This window comes from Pezoporus wallicus, unplaced genomic scaffold, assembly GCF_028554395.1.
Source record: "Pezoporus wallicus isolate ANWC-B61680 ecotype Strahan unplaced genomic scaffold, APGP_CSIRO_Pwel_v1 contig_7820, whole genome shotgun sequence".
NCBI classification, from domain to species: Eukaryota; Metazoa; Chordata; class Aves; order Psittaciformes; family Psittacidae; genus Pezoporus; species Pezoporus wallicus.
This window is the reverse complement of record NW_026641900.1, coordinates 830,498-844,880: the sequence shown is the minus strand read 5'-3', so window position 1 is coordinate 844,880 and position 14,383 is coordinate 830,498. Positions and strand designations below refer to the sequence as shown.

At 36.4% G+C, this 14,383-nt stretch overlaps 1 protein-coding gene across 7 annotated transcripts in view; it reads left to right on the top strand.

Annotated features, from left to right (window-relative positions):
* The window catches only part of BBS9 (Bardet-Biedl syndrome 9), a 259,496-nt gene that overhangs the window by 19,295 nt on the left and 225,818 nt on the right, over positions 1–14,383 (top strand). For 6 of the 7 annotated variants that reach the window (XM_057425764.1, XM_057425762.1, XM_057425769.1 and 3 more), the window contains exons 6-9: positions 6,635–6,809; positions 8,827–8,911; positions 10,569–10,752; positions 11,695–11,824. In XM_057425764.1, coding sequence (XP_057281747.1) covers positions 6,635–6,809; positions 8,827–8,911; positions 10,569–10,752; positions 11,695–11,824 — 574 coding nt within the window. The remainder of the gene's footprint in view (positions 1–6,634; positions 6,810–8,826; positions 8,912–10,568; positions 10,753–11,694; positions 11,825–14,383) is intronic. The other variant, XM_057425767.1, reaches the window with a different exon arrangement.

Genomic DNA, 14,383 nt, shown 5'->3' with positions numbered 1-14,383 from the left:
AAGTGAGGGCTGATTGGCCTTTGGAGATATTTTCAATAGTTCAAGATCTCCTTTTCATCTACACCTCCCTTATGCTATATGGCAAGCTGAAATCTGCAAGATGTTATGTAGGGAGGATACAGGATGATGACTGAAAAAAACAAGAAGGTGCTTTTTCTCATGGCAGCTCTGACTACATGCTTTACTGTGTCTTGACCAGGGAGGCTTCTTACAGAGTGGGCTGTTGCAGAGAGAACATCTCTTGTGTTGGGACTTGTGAATGTGTTTTGCTGCAGTGATTTAATTTTGGGAAGGGCTCACAAAATAGTTAAAGCTAACATCAGTGGTATAAGCATTGGGTGTTTTCCGTAAACACTTTTGTTATTTTCTCTTAAACTGCTATCCGCTTCTCTTGTTTTCTTTCATTCCAGCAGAAAAGCACTGAAGCAGTCCCAGCTGAAATGTAGTAGGCTTCGTGCATTGTTTGGGATGGGGACATGCATTAACATTGTATGATGCAGGGCATTCTTCCCTTTTCTCTTTACATGTGTTCAGGGAATTGTACCTCCTTGGCAGTGCCATCAGATCCACTGGCCTAGAATGAATGGCTGCAGCTGAAGTCCTGAATTCTGATCCCTTCTGTACTAATGCAATGAGCAGGCACCAGACCACCATGCTAGTCGATTCAGAGGTCTTTAAGAATGCATATGGACATGTGCTTCCTCCTTTGGGTTAGGGAAGTAACCTAAGACTTACCTTTTTCTAGGCATACATTGTTTTAAGAACTGCCTGTCATATTTTCAAATGGTTTTTCCATTAGGCAGAAGTGATTCCTGAAGTGCTTTTCTCACAGTTGACCCAGGTCTGTTTTGTTTCAGGAGCTGTACTCAGCAGCAAGTTGAATTCTTCAGAATGGCTTTGAACTGGAGGAGGCTGTTTTCTGTGCTGGGAGAAATTTTTTGGGGTGAATTTCAATGATGAAGGAAAAAGTTTTTGCTTGTTTCATGTCGGGACACTAATTTCTTTTCCAGTGTGTGGGAATATAGTTTGTGTGATGAATTTAACTTCTTTTAGGAAAACATTTCCCATGTATGATTAAAGGGCTCTTAGGTTCCTGTGCATCTTATAAATGGCAACTGATCTTTTAATTGACGCTTCCTTCCACACAAGACTTCTGACTGAAGCTTTTGATTACCATTGGGGGCAATAAAGTTACCCCTGCTGACTTCTCCCAGAAAGCTGTAACTTTATGAAGCTTTTTCTGATCTCTAAGTCATCCTGCTTGATAGTGTAGTTTTCATTGCATGAGTTCACGTGGTGCTCAGGCCTTGTGCTTGCATAATGTACTTTTAATGAAAATGATTTGGTGCCAGAGGGGAGGCTCAAAGTAGAGGAAATCATTAACATGCAAAAAACCTTGAGCTCCAAAATAACTTTAATTAGAAGATTATTTCAAAGAGCTACCACCTGCCTGTCATTTTGGCTTTGCGTTAGCTCTAAAAATATGCTGTAGTTTAAAAGTGTGATGTAAATATATTCATATCATGCTAGAATAACAAAAATGCAAAACAACAGTAGCCAGACTTGTGCTTAAAAGTTAACACTTTCTGGCTGCAGAACATTCCTCTTGAGACGCGAGCTGCTGCAACTATGTAGAGTATACTAAGTGATTCCATCTGATCTGCAGAAAACACTATGGTTTATATTTTCACTTTATAAATATGTCACTGGTAAAGCCAACTGGCTGCAATAAGCTGTTTTGAAATGGACATTTCTGGCCCAGTTTTTGGACGACTGCATTTCTTAAAGTGAAACATAAAAACTCCATTCACTAGCTACACATTAAAAACAAATGGCCAAAGGAAATAAGTTGACCTATAAAATGCTGGGAAATAAAAAGAGTTCATACACAATTTAGTTTTCTTTAATTATGCTTTACATGTAATAGTTTGGATAATTGGAGTTTGAACCACTAGTAAAAGCTGGTTAAAATCCAGAGTTGAGAGTTAGTGAGTGGGATCAGCACAAATATGATGAACAAAGCGGTAGGTATATTAAGAAGTAATGCTGTAGACTTCAAGTCAGAAAGTGATTAGTGGTTCAGTCTTAGGTGCCTTATGTGTGTGTCTTCAGACAGTGCAGTTCAGTACTGCAGTGTTCTTGGAGATCATTGGAGTGCTGTAAAGAACTTGTCAGATCATATCAATCATATATTCCTATCAGTCATACCAATCATATATTCATATCAATCTTATTCAGTCATATCACTAATGTTAAAACAGGAGAGATTTTAACATTGATATTTGCATGTGATCAGGGATTATGAATGTTAAAGATGAATGCTTCCATGTCTAACATGGTAGCTCCATCTATTGCAGAAAGTGCTATAGTTCTAATAATTTTCATGATGTAATGCAATTGGTATGAATAAGATTGATACTTATAATGCACATGGAAGCAGAAGCTATTACTACTTGTTACTTAAGCAGTAACACCTCAACACTTCTACTGGCCTTTACTTTTTCCTGTTATTTGAGTTGTACTATGTCTACTAGATGACCCCTGCATATCCATTCTATCTGCTGTAGTATTTGTCTTTCAGTGTCATCAAAGAATAGAAACGTGTTTTGTTTTTTTTTTTTTCCTTCTGGTTTTGCCTGTATTTTTCTAAGGAAGAAAAGATGAAGAAGCCTTAACAAACAAAGAACAAATGTGTTCTACTACTGGGCCTTTAAAAAAAAAACCAACACATTTTGCAGGCTGATATCTGTAATCTTTGTCTTCAGGTACCAGGGAGTTCCACAGAAGCTAGACATTGAAATTTAAGGTTGGGAAATAGGACAGACAGCTGCAGGTTTCTTCTCTAGAACACAGCTGATGGTAGGAAAATCCATAGGAAACTGCAAGGAGAGTTGAAGATTCTCTACACCCAGACTTACAGCGTTGTGTTCTTGATGAAGGCGTAAAATCGCGTGGAACTGAATAGTTGGGTAGTATATAGTGTTGAGAGAGTTTTCAGTATGCCTTTGAATGTGAATGTATGTGGTTTTGCGGTTACAGATGTAGAGTAGCTGTGGTCACATGGACACCTGGATTATGAAGCACTGTTTTCTTGCAAGCCAAATGAAAATACCACTAGTTAATTCTAGTAGCCAATAACTATAAGATAACTAGCTAAAACTGTGCAGGCAACCAGTGGGCTAGCACCTTTTACTAGTTATCAGTGTTTGTATAAGTTTCTGAGAGTACTTTTACTGGTTACTCATAATTTTATACAGCTGGATACTTTTTCTAGACTGTGTCAGCAGTGTGATAATGCTGTCAGCAGCTATTGGGAAGTGGAAGCTGGGTGTCATTAATATTGATAGCATAACAGTGCATACCTGCTCCCATTAATGGTTTCCATTGTTTGCTGATCAGGAGTATGTGATAGAACTAAATCCTGTGAAATTTCACAGCATTGAAGAACAGGTATTAACCATAGTGCCTTAGAGTGGGTCAGAGATGAAAGATAGAATGTTTTATTTGAGTTATTCTTCTCTTGATATCATCTAATTCAATACCAGTTTCCAAGCAGTTTCATCTAGAAGTTGCCCAGGATTGTGTTTAGTTGTGTTTTCAGTATGTCCATGGAGGGACATTCTGCAGCCTTTCTGGACAGTGCGTTCCACTGTTTGGTGTTCATGGTAAAAAACCCAACCAACCCACCAAGTCTCTTTTTTTCATGTTCTGATAGAATTTCATGTGATAGTTTGTTCCTTTTGACTTTTGTCCTGTAACTTCATGCCACAGAGAATAGTCTGTCTCTCTTATTCATCCTCTCGCATTAGGCATTAATGCACATTGGTGAGGTTCCCCTGCGCTCTCTGTTCTCTAGGCTGAGCACCCCCAGCTCTCTAGGTTCTCATCTGAAAGATGTACTAGTTCCTTAATAATGTTTGTGGCCTTCGGACATGCTGTGGTATGTCCCCAGATGTGTTTTTGCACTGGAAGCCCAGAACTGGACCCAGAACTACTCTGGATGTGGCCTCACTGATGCTGAGTGGAGGGGAAGGATTGCTTCTTTCAGCTTCCTGTTGATACTCTTCCTAATGTAGCCTGGGATACTGTTGGCTGCCATTGCTGCAGGGGCACATTGCTAGCTCATGGTACAGACCCCACGTCTTTCTCTGCAGAACTTTTTTCCAGCTGTTTGGTCCCCACTGTGTACTGATGCCTGGGGGTATTCCTTCCTGGGGCAGGACTTTGCCTTTCTCTTTGAACTTACGACATTGCTGTCTGCCTACACATCCAGTCTGTTGAGGTCCCTCTGAATGGCATCACACCTCTGAGCCTGGTAGTTTAACCAGTCTTCAGTCTTCCTTGTTGTCCACTTACGTGTTAAGTTTTTCCTACTGAGTTGGCAAGCCTATTGGCAAAGATACTTCTGCTGGGTTTAGTCAGAGGATCCCATCTCTTTCAAACAGCTGTCAGTCCTCAAAGAGGTTTCTCAGCAGGCTGAAGGGAGGAAAACCATCTAGACCCATAAATCCTTAACCATCATGGCCAGAGCCATGTCACACTTTTAAGCTTGAATGGAGTTATTTATGTGGGGTGATGACTCACTTGTCTTAAACTTAAAAAAACTACAAATTCAGGATGAGTCCTGCTATCAGCTTAACAGCCATCAGATAAGTGCCAGATCTGGCTTGGGAATGGAGAGGAACTATGTGTCTTGGAGCTGGAGGCACAGGAAAGGAGGTGAGTGAGCAAGGATCACTTGCCTCCTTAGCATTAAATTGATTTCTCTCATTTATCTGCTCACAGCCTTAGTGTGCTTCAAGTGATAAAGTGAACTTAACTAGTGTAGTTACAATTCTTTTATGTATATATTTTTAATTTACACTAACATGTATTTTTAATTTACACTAATAGTAGTTGATAGTGTCAGCTGTTAGTAATGAAAAGGAGGACATTTGGAATTCTAACTTTAATAACTTCATATATGCATATATGGTATGCATATATCTTCACATGTATATTTTTTTAATTGAAACATAAAAGGTACTTGTAGATCACTATTATTTTTGAATCATCTGCTAGCAAAGTCATTGCAGTGCTCTTGGCTGGTACTTCAGAGACTCAGAATAAGCAGCAAACCAAATACGCTATGATCAGCAGTCACTGTAACCTCATGAATACTGCGTCTTTTAGGTGTAGAATTCATCTACAACGTATGAATAAATTGGAAAATTCTGGAAGCTGTTCTGTGAAGAATGTTTAAGAGGGTAAATGATTCTCAGAGACTTAAAGCTGCTTTATACAAATAATTTTAGAGGAAATGCGTGAGTTATGCACATTTAAGAGTTGTGTGTATATCTGCATGTCTGATGTGTTTGTGTACTGTGTGTTTCTAATTTTATAACCAATAAATTCTAAGATTGAACAGAAACCCTAGACGGTACTTTATAGTTTTAAAAGTCTGTGTAGAAAATCCTAGGGAAGTCCTAGTTCTAAACCAGTTTCTCTGTTCAGAAAATGATTTTGGGTATCCAAAAGCCCATATATATTCTCTCAAATCTAGCAATATATCTCTCAACCCATAATAATTCTCTCAAAAATGACTGCATTTAGTCAAAGGAAACATTTCGTCATTGACTTTTGCCATAAATAGACATAAAGAGTCTACATTTTCTAGGAGGAGGTATGACTTTAATCTGCACATAGAAGAGGAAACATTTAAAATGTTTCAGGTTTCCAGTGTAGTGGTACAAACTTTAGCATGTTATAGATCAAACTTCTGAGACTGAAATCATCAAATTGAAGCTGCTAGTGACAAGTGGTCACTGGTTTAATGAGCTGCTATAAACGTGATATATTTACATTTTCTCACTTCCAGTAGTAGAAAAAAACCAAAGGTATATTGGTTTGTCCTTAGGATCAGGCAAAATCTCAGTCTGATTACTTTTGAACAGTAATGATTTCCATACTGAAATGTTGCTGTATAGCATGTTCCTATATTAATACAGATTCTGACATTTTTTTCAGCTTAGGAAGATGAGTTTTCATTGTCCTCCATATAGAATAACTCCTTGGTTTTGTTGATGATACAGACTGCGTCGGTTTGGTTTGGTTTTGGTCTTTTCTTTCTCAAAAGACAAATGTGAATGCAAAGTGTGGAAAACATTACCATTGTATTATTTTCACAACAGTATATATTTGTAGGACTTTGTATTGTATTTGCTTAAGTAGACTTGGAAGAGTAGACTAGGGTATTTTTAAACCATGGTTGTTATGACTGCTTGTAAGGTATGGAGGCATTTAAAAACCCAAGTAATTTGGGGTTTTGGCAGTATTAAACATTTCTTTAAACTGAGATTGTAAAAGTAATAGCTTTAGGAATTTTTGTTTTAAATAAAATATTTGACTCTCCTTTTTGTTCTTAATATGTTCTGAATGTTATTCCCCCCCCAGTCTAGTTTATTTTAGTAAGCAAGCCTTTATTGAGGTTGGCATATTTAGCGTTTTTTTCCTCATAATAAATACGTAAATTACAATTAATCTTATTTTTGTTAGGATTACTTCTGAGTACAATTTTAATTTACTAAGCATTTTAGGATTGAAATGATACAAATAAAAATCCTTTGTTTTCTTTGTATTGTATTGCTTTTCTCAGGTCGAGATTTGATATGTATACAGTCCATGGATGGGATGCTTATGTTGTTTGAACAGGAAAGCTATGCTTTTGGCCGTTTTTTACCTGGTTTTCTGCTGCCTGGTCCCTTGACATACAGCTCTCGGACTGATTCTTTCATTACAGTGTCTTCTTGTCGACAGGTTGAGAGTTACAAGTATGTGTTCATGTTTGGTGATTATAGCATTTGGTGCTATCATTTAGTATGTAAACCAAAAATAATAATGTTTAATACTTATTGCTTGTACTAATGTAGTATATCCCAAAGCAGGTGATAAGTAATTGCAGGAAAGAAGAAAAATGTTTTATGTTGTTTACTAATTACTGTCTCTGCGCAGTCATAGAAGAAATCGTATCCTGTGTCCTAAGGACTTTAGGGTCCCATTTTATTTGCCTTAGTGTGTTAAGTATACTAGCTTATCAAGTTGTCCTGCAAGTGCAAGGATTTTTCCTGCTTGAGTTCAGTCTAATCTGTGCTTTCAGTGTTGTCTGCACTATACTGCTTGAGAAAACTATTCCTTCTTGTTGTTTCAATGGGATTTTTATTTTGATGCAGATAGGTATTAGCCTGATAAATCTGTTCAGTTTTTGGAAGAGAGTTGAGACAGGGCTTTGTTAAAACTTCTGCTGGCAGAAGGTCTGAAGAACAAGCACTTCCACGGGTATTTCAGATGTAAAAAGGCAGATCTAGGGAATTGGCCCACTGTCAAACAGGTTAGGCAACTTCAAAGGTGTGAAAAGACCAAGGAACTTGATGCTTGCTTTGCTTTGTTCTTTCTCCATTGAAACATTAAACATCAACACATATTACTGATCGATCGGAATTTGGTTTGAAAACTATTAGTCCCTGTTTATTTAATAAAATGACAATGTGCCAGCTAAGACTGTCAATAAAATATGGTGAAAAGAAAAAGATGTATTTGGTCAGAATCTGCAGCTTGTCCTACATGTGTTAAACTGAAAGACGGAAGTGAATTTGTTCATATAGAGGACAACTAAAGACATAATAATTGTAATAGAAACAGCTTATTTAGTATTTTTATCTAAGTCATAGCATTCACCTTAAGCAGTTGAAGTTTCTTACTTCAAGTTCATAGTTTACTTCTGTAGTTAAATATTTTTAAAAACTAAAATCCTTTGGTAGTGAGCACTACAATACATGCACCTGAAATGTGAGGGCTGCTGGTATCATCGTTTTAAAGCTGTAAGTTTGACAATATAGAAAAATACATAATTTTGTTTATTAAACTTGAATTGGAGCATTCAGAATTGTGTTGGTTTGAGCCTAGGAGCTGATGATACTACATGACTTCCAGAATCGAATGCTGTCTTTTGGATAATTTTTTTTTTCTTGGTTATTTCACTTCTGTAGCACACTTCAGTATTTCACTAATTACTTAGTGATACATGAGCAATGGAGTAGTTCAGTATGTTAGGACAGCAGTGTAAATTCAGGAAAGGAATAAGTTACATTAGTGTCAATGAGGACATTTTGAACGTTGAGGGTTGCATATGAGGGTGGATGTGCAAAGCTTTTTTGGCAGTTGACATCTTTTGTTCTAATGTCTTCATTGACAGTTTTCTTAAGTGGTTGGTTGGCAGTTTAAAAAGAATAAATCCCAATCCAAACTTGCAAACCTCTCATCTTTAGCTAGATGTGCAACCTGTTGGTGCCAATTTACTGTTGTATCTTGGATTGGAACCACTTAGTTGATGGATGTGTTTCAGAGTAACTGTTATATATAGCAGATTGTATTTCTGGGTAGTTTAGGAAGTTTTATAAAGCTTAAGAGGAAAAAAAGTCAGTTTTGTAATAGAATACTGATTTCACAATTTAAAAATAAATTGGTTTCTTGCTGTCTTTGTGGCTTAGTTTTCTATCCTCTAATATATTTAGCTGTTGAATTAATTCAGCACCAGATAAAGTCTGAATAGAAATGTTTGTTTCAATTTCTGCCTTTACATTTAGCTGTTAGCCTACGGTGATATTTATCTCATCATCTTTGCTGTTGACAGATGTGTTGCAGTAGGTTTTCTGACAATCCTTAGGGACCGTGCTTTACTGTACATCTATACTCATAATATGATAATTATATTATTTCTTAATATAAGGATATTAACTACAAAGATACATTTTATTTTTTACTTTTTTAAACATCCTTTCTTCTAAACAGATACCAAGTGCTGGCATTTGCAACAGATGCTGATGAAAGACAAGAAACAGACCAGGCAAAACTTGGCTCTGGAAAAAGACTTGTGGTAAAACCTGTTTATTTTACTTAACCTGTATGGTACGCTGCCTACATGGTAAAGAAACCAATGTTAAGTAACGAATGGAAACATTGTCTGCTGACAAAGGACCTGATCCAATTGCTATTAAAGGAAATGGAAAGACTCCAGTAGATTTCTATTAAGATTTCTTTCAGTTGTTTAAGGTTGGGCCTTAAAACTCACTGATGTTCTAAGGAGAAAAAAAAGCCCCATGAGAGAACTGTGTACTGGAAATGACTATTTCTAAGGCAGTCTGTGTAATACAGAACTTAAACTGAAGTAAAATAGATAATAGGGAAAATAGCTCATGGTTTTAATTTATCTGTGACCTTGTACTGGACTTGGAAAATGAACCTCATTCTACTGGGGAAACTCAGTAGTGAAAACCAGTTCTGTAAATCATATCCTGGACTCTTTTGGTCAAAAAACCTGTGGATTCAATAGTCTTCAGGAGGTCCCTGTGACTAAGTTGTTTAATATTAGAGCTGCCTCCTATTAAGAGGAAGAAAATGCCCTTCTTTGAGGTCCTGGAATAGAATTACTTGTCTACTTAATGTACTGTGTATACTCAGCATATTTCAGGTATGACAGTAAAATACTGGGAGAGCATCTTCCTTCTAGTGACTAATCATACAACTTTCTTGAAACAGTCAGAATCCTAAATCTTGCATTAGGAGAAGACATAGTTTTTAAATAAGAAATGTGGATATACAGCAAATACTATTATTTTTTAATCTAAAATGAGAAGCATACACGGAGACAAATGTAACAAGCCTGGCTTTTTTTACCTTTGTCTTTTAAGATGGCGCTTCCAGCTTCATGTATCAGATAGGCAACTGTGTTTACAAACACATTCTGTGTTCTTCAAGCAAAGTGATTGATGCTGTTCTCATAGGAAGTGCTGCCAGTTCAACTTGGATATTTTTTTTTACTTCAGGATTTCAGAATTTGTGTTTAAGCACAAATTCCGTTTTTTCATGTGTGAATCAGTTGAAATTTCTCGGAGGAGCTGAAACAACAAACCAATGAAATGTATCAATAAGCAGTAGTATTTAGAGATACAAGGATATAGGCAAGGCAGAATTTTTAAGTAGTTGCTTATTATATCCATGTATGTAGTAGAAAAAGTGCACTAATACACACAAACGTTCATCAGACTGAAGGGTGTACATTATTGACTAAGCATGAATGTTGGCTTAGACAGCTAAAACGTCTATTTTTACATTTACATGTATTAGGATAATAAGTTACCACCTGTTGTCTCTAATCTTGCCCTTTTTCTTAAGATATGTACAGATTTAAATGAATTTAATATTCTGCTCTTGGATTTAATAGTTAAAGCTCGAAGCATTTTAATTCTGAATGGGATGTGTGTATTAAAATTTGAATATACTTAAGTGCTTAGCTGTCAATTCATGACTATTTTAAAAAGTGGATGTTATTGCTGCTTTACTCACAATAAGGAAAATTACCAGTTGCCTTCAAAATAATAGGATAACCCTCCCTCAGAAAAAGACCTTGATTTTACTTTTCTATGTTAATGATATTCATGTAACTTGATGAGATCTGAGCCTTCTCTGAGCTTTGTCTTTAATATGCAGCTGTTGACTGATCTCTGGAGTATTTTTTTTTTTTTCTGTTGAAGGTGGATTGGGTTTTAAACCTCGGCGAGCAAGCATTGGATATATGTGTTGTCTCCTTTAATCAGACAGTTTCTTCTGTTTTTGTGCTTGGTGAGAGAAACTTCTTTTGCCTTAAAGATAACGGGCAAATTCGATTCATGAAAAAGCTTGATTACAGCCCGAGCTGCTTCATTCCTTATTGTTCAGGTTTGTAAAAGGAAAAGTCAACTGTAGCTTGGTTACTTCTACAGCCAAGTTGTTTGTTTTCTCTCTCTCCCCCTCCCCCCCCCCAATAGATTTTTCTCAACAAGCTGTTGATCTTTAAGAAATCTGTGGAATCAGAGCTCTCTTTTTAGATGAAGCAGGTTGATTGTCAAATATTACTTAGTGTGATGTCTCATAATTTTTAGCATCTGAATAGATATTTTCTCATCACCGAACCGAGGTGCTTCTCTGCTGTTTGAGTAAGTTTGCCCAGGCTGCCAAAGCAACAGACATTTAAGTATGAGAAATTTTGGATGAGTAAACTAGTGTTTGAAACCTTCTGTCATTTATGGACAGTGACAAAAAATCAAATTAAGTTTATTGGTGGGAGGTGAAACTTAGTACATTGTGTGGAAACACCTTGGTTGGATGCTACAATAGAACTACAGATTCTTCATACCTGTTCTGTTTCCAATACTATTAGGTAAATTTTTGTCACTGTCTTTAGAGTTAAAATATCTTCTTATTTTCAAGGTTTATGCTTTCTGATTTAAATTTTATACTATAAATAAACTCTACAAATGCATACACTTTTAATCAGTATTCATGAGTCATTTAAGGAAGAGTTTAAGTAGCTGATATGTAACCAATGTGTGTTTTGTCACATGTATCTTGGCATGCCAGCATGGCAATTAGGAATCTTTTGTTCATTGGGATGTGGCTGGCTAGAGCCGGTTGTTGGATATGTTGTATAGTGTGCAGTTGATACTGGTGTCCATAATTAATCCCCTATGGCCTTGGTTATTGTCAGTGTAACTTCCATAACTTTGGTACTTTAATTTATAAGAATTAATGTCTTGAAAAGAAAAAATAGTGTAATGATACAAGAAAAATACTGGTTTTTGAAAATCTGTCATCCTAAAATTGGTTTTGTATCTCTAACAGTGAAAGAAGGAACAATAAACACTCTAATTGGAAACCATAGTAAAATGTTGAATGTTTATCAAGACGTTACACTGAAATGGGCCGCTCAACTTCCCCACATTCCTGTATCAGTGAAAGTAGCAAATTTACAGTAAGTAACTTATCAAGTTTACTTTTTTCAGATCAATTTCCAGTTGTGAAATTTGCTCTAGATGTGAACAATCAGTTCTGAGGTATGCAACAAGGTGACTTGTGAAAGGAAAATTCAAAGTGCTTTTTCTTTGTTTTGTAAAGTGTTCATTTCATTATCAGGCAGACTGTTAATTCTAGAAGAATACTGAAATCGCTGCATTGTGCTCTAGATTTTCTGTTTTTCTTGAGTGAAGGTAGAACCTGGGATCTTACAGCTCTGGTGGAGCAGTTCGTTCTCTAAGAGAATGAAAAAAGAAGCTTTGCAATCTGGTAAGATCCTTCTCTGAGACAGGAAAATAGGGAATCTCACTGAAAATCTGTTTTCCTTAAGCTTTTAAGAGCATATGAATTCCAGAGATGATTTGTTGGAACAGAATATTAAACTCCAATATTAAACTGTGGAAATTAAGGAACTTAATTTAAATTGCTAAGGATTGAACTGCAGCAGCCCAAAACTTCTTATAAAACATGCATAAGACAGGTCAGGTGTAAATCTGTTTGGGTGGGGGATCAAGTGTAGAAAAATTTGATATATTGATAACGCTGAGCCTGTCACTGAAATACTAAACTACAGAAAAGTTTAGTTTATGGCTGGACTCTGCCACCAGAGCTGTGGTAGGTGCTGGCTGCTCAGTGCCTGTGACCGTACAGGATGCAGTAGTATCCTTGGCAGGTGGGTTACTTCTAATCCCCAGCAGGTTTATGGCTGCTGTGCTACCATATGCTGGATTGTAGAATACTTGATCATGAGTCTTATGTTTTATCTCTTGACGAATGAAAATGCATCAGTCTAACTGGCTTAACTGCCTTGCACAGAGCAATCTGAGGGATATTTGTGTTTTGTTTGGTACTAATGGTTACCTAATGATTTTTTAATACTTTGTAATTTAAATTTTTGTTTAGACTCTCTGGAGAGAATTGTGCTGGCTTTCATTCAATGCATCTTACAAGTAAAATAGAATGAAGAGTCTCAGTGGGCCAGTTAGTATAAACCAACAGTTAATTATGCAGGCTATGATAGTACAGCCTTTGAAGTTGGGAAAAAATATTTGTGTCAGAAAAAACTTTGAGAAAGGCACAGATTTTTGCAACAGCAGATTGTGCTAATGTTTGTGTACACACTTATTTGTTTGGAAGGTCGTATTATGGAACCATCTGTTTACTAATGCCTCTAAGAAGTTGATGCAGATTCTGCCTTTTCCATGTGAACTTTTAACACTTGGTAGAGCATACTAATTTGTCCCAGATCATTTTGCTAGTTACATTTCAAATTCCCACAGACCTATTAATGCTAGGGTTTGGTTTGGGGTTTTGTTCTGTAGAGGGTGGAGAGATAGCAGTCTAATTATACATACCTCTTTACACAGGTACTGGTAAATGAAGGAATGCTTGTGTGTCTAGACCAAATGGCCTGAAAGGCAGGGAGAAGTCTAGGGCAGATGTGTGTCAGAGCTGTGATTCTGTCTTTCTGTTTAAAAACATGGAGTATGCTTGTACTTCTGACATTAAAAATAAGAATGAGCTGAACAGCAAAAACTGTAGCAAAGCTTACAGTGGTAGTAATTTGTCTTAAAACATGGTTGTTTTAAAAAATAATTTGGAAGGGAATTCTTTGAGTCAATGTGATAATGCTTTTGTAATACTCCACTTGAGAGGCCTCAGCCTCAGTAAGGGCCTCTGGGCTCTACTGTAACATAAATAATATGAAGTACTTTAATAAGCATTGAGTGTTAATCCTATACTGTTGAGAGATTGACACACATATTAAAGGCATTTCAATTAATTACTTTCACATCCTTTCTGCTTTTATTGCACTAATGTTAAGGAGGTAAATGGAGTGTTTTGAAAGCAGTTGTCTCTGAAGATCATAGGTGTTCATCTGTATTTTCTTGTTGGCATGTCTACTACTATTGTATTGCTCTGGCTTGATGGATAAGAAAAGCATCATTAGAAGCTGTTTTGTATAAATCCCTTGGGCAGGGGTATGATTACTTCATAATGGCAGTCAGGTACTTTTATCCTATAATCTTGATAGTCTACATCAAAGATAAGCGTACTCTTCATGAATTGATTCATCTTCTTACAATAATGTGATATACAGTACTTCCAGTATGTAAATAAAAACAACACACTACAACATTTAGAATGAAATTCCAGCATAAACTGATGTCTATCCCAGTTTCAGAAACATGCAAGGAAAAGTAGAATCAAAGATAGGTGGTTACTTATAACATGTTTAGTGAGGTGTCTCTGCACTGTGTTTTTAAAGTGTTGAACTGCTTCTGTTAAACCAGAATGTTCTCTGTCAGGAAATTGAATATTTCATATAAAAGTTTGTGATCAGAAACTTGAACTACAGACAGAAATTTGAGTTTGTTCTGGGTTTATGAGTTTATTCTTATTCTCGGTTTTACCTGAAGATCTCTAGAATTATGGTCACTGAACTGAAAGTTCAGTTCTATTCATTGTTACAGAAGTTTGTTCACTATTTTGTTAGAAGTTTATGTTCTGGTTCTGT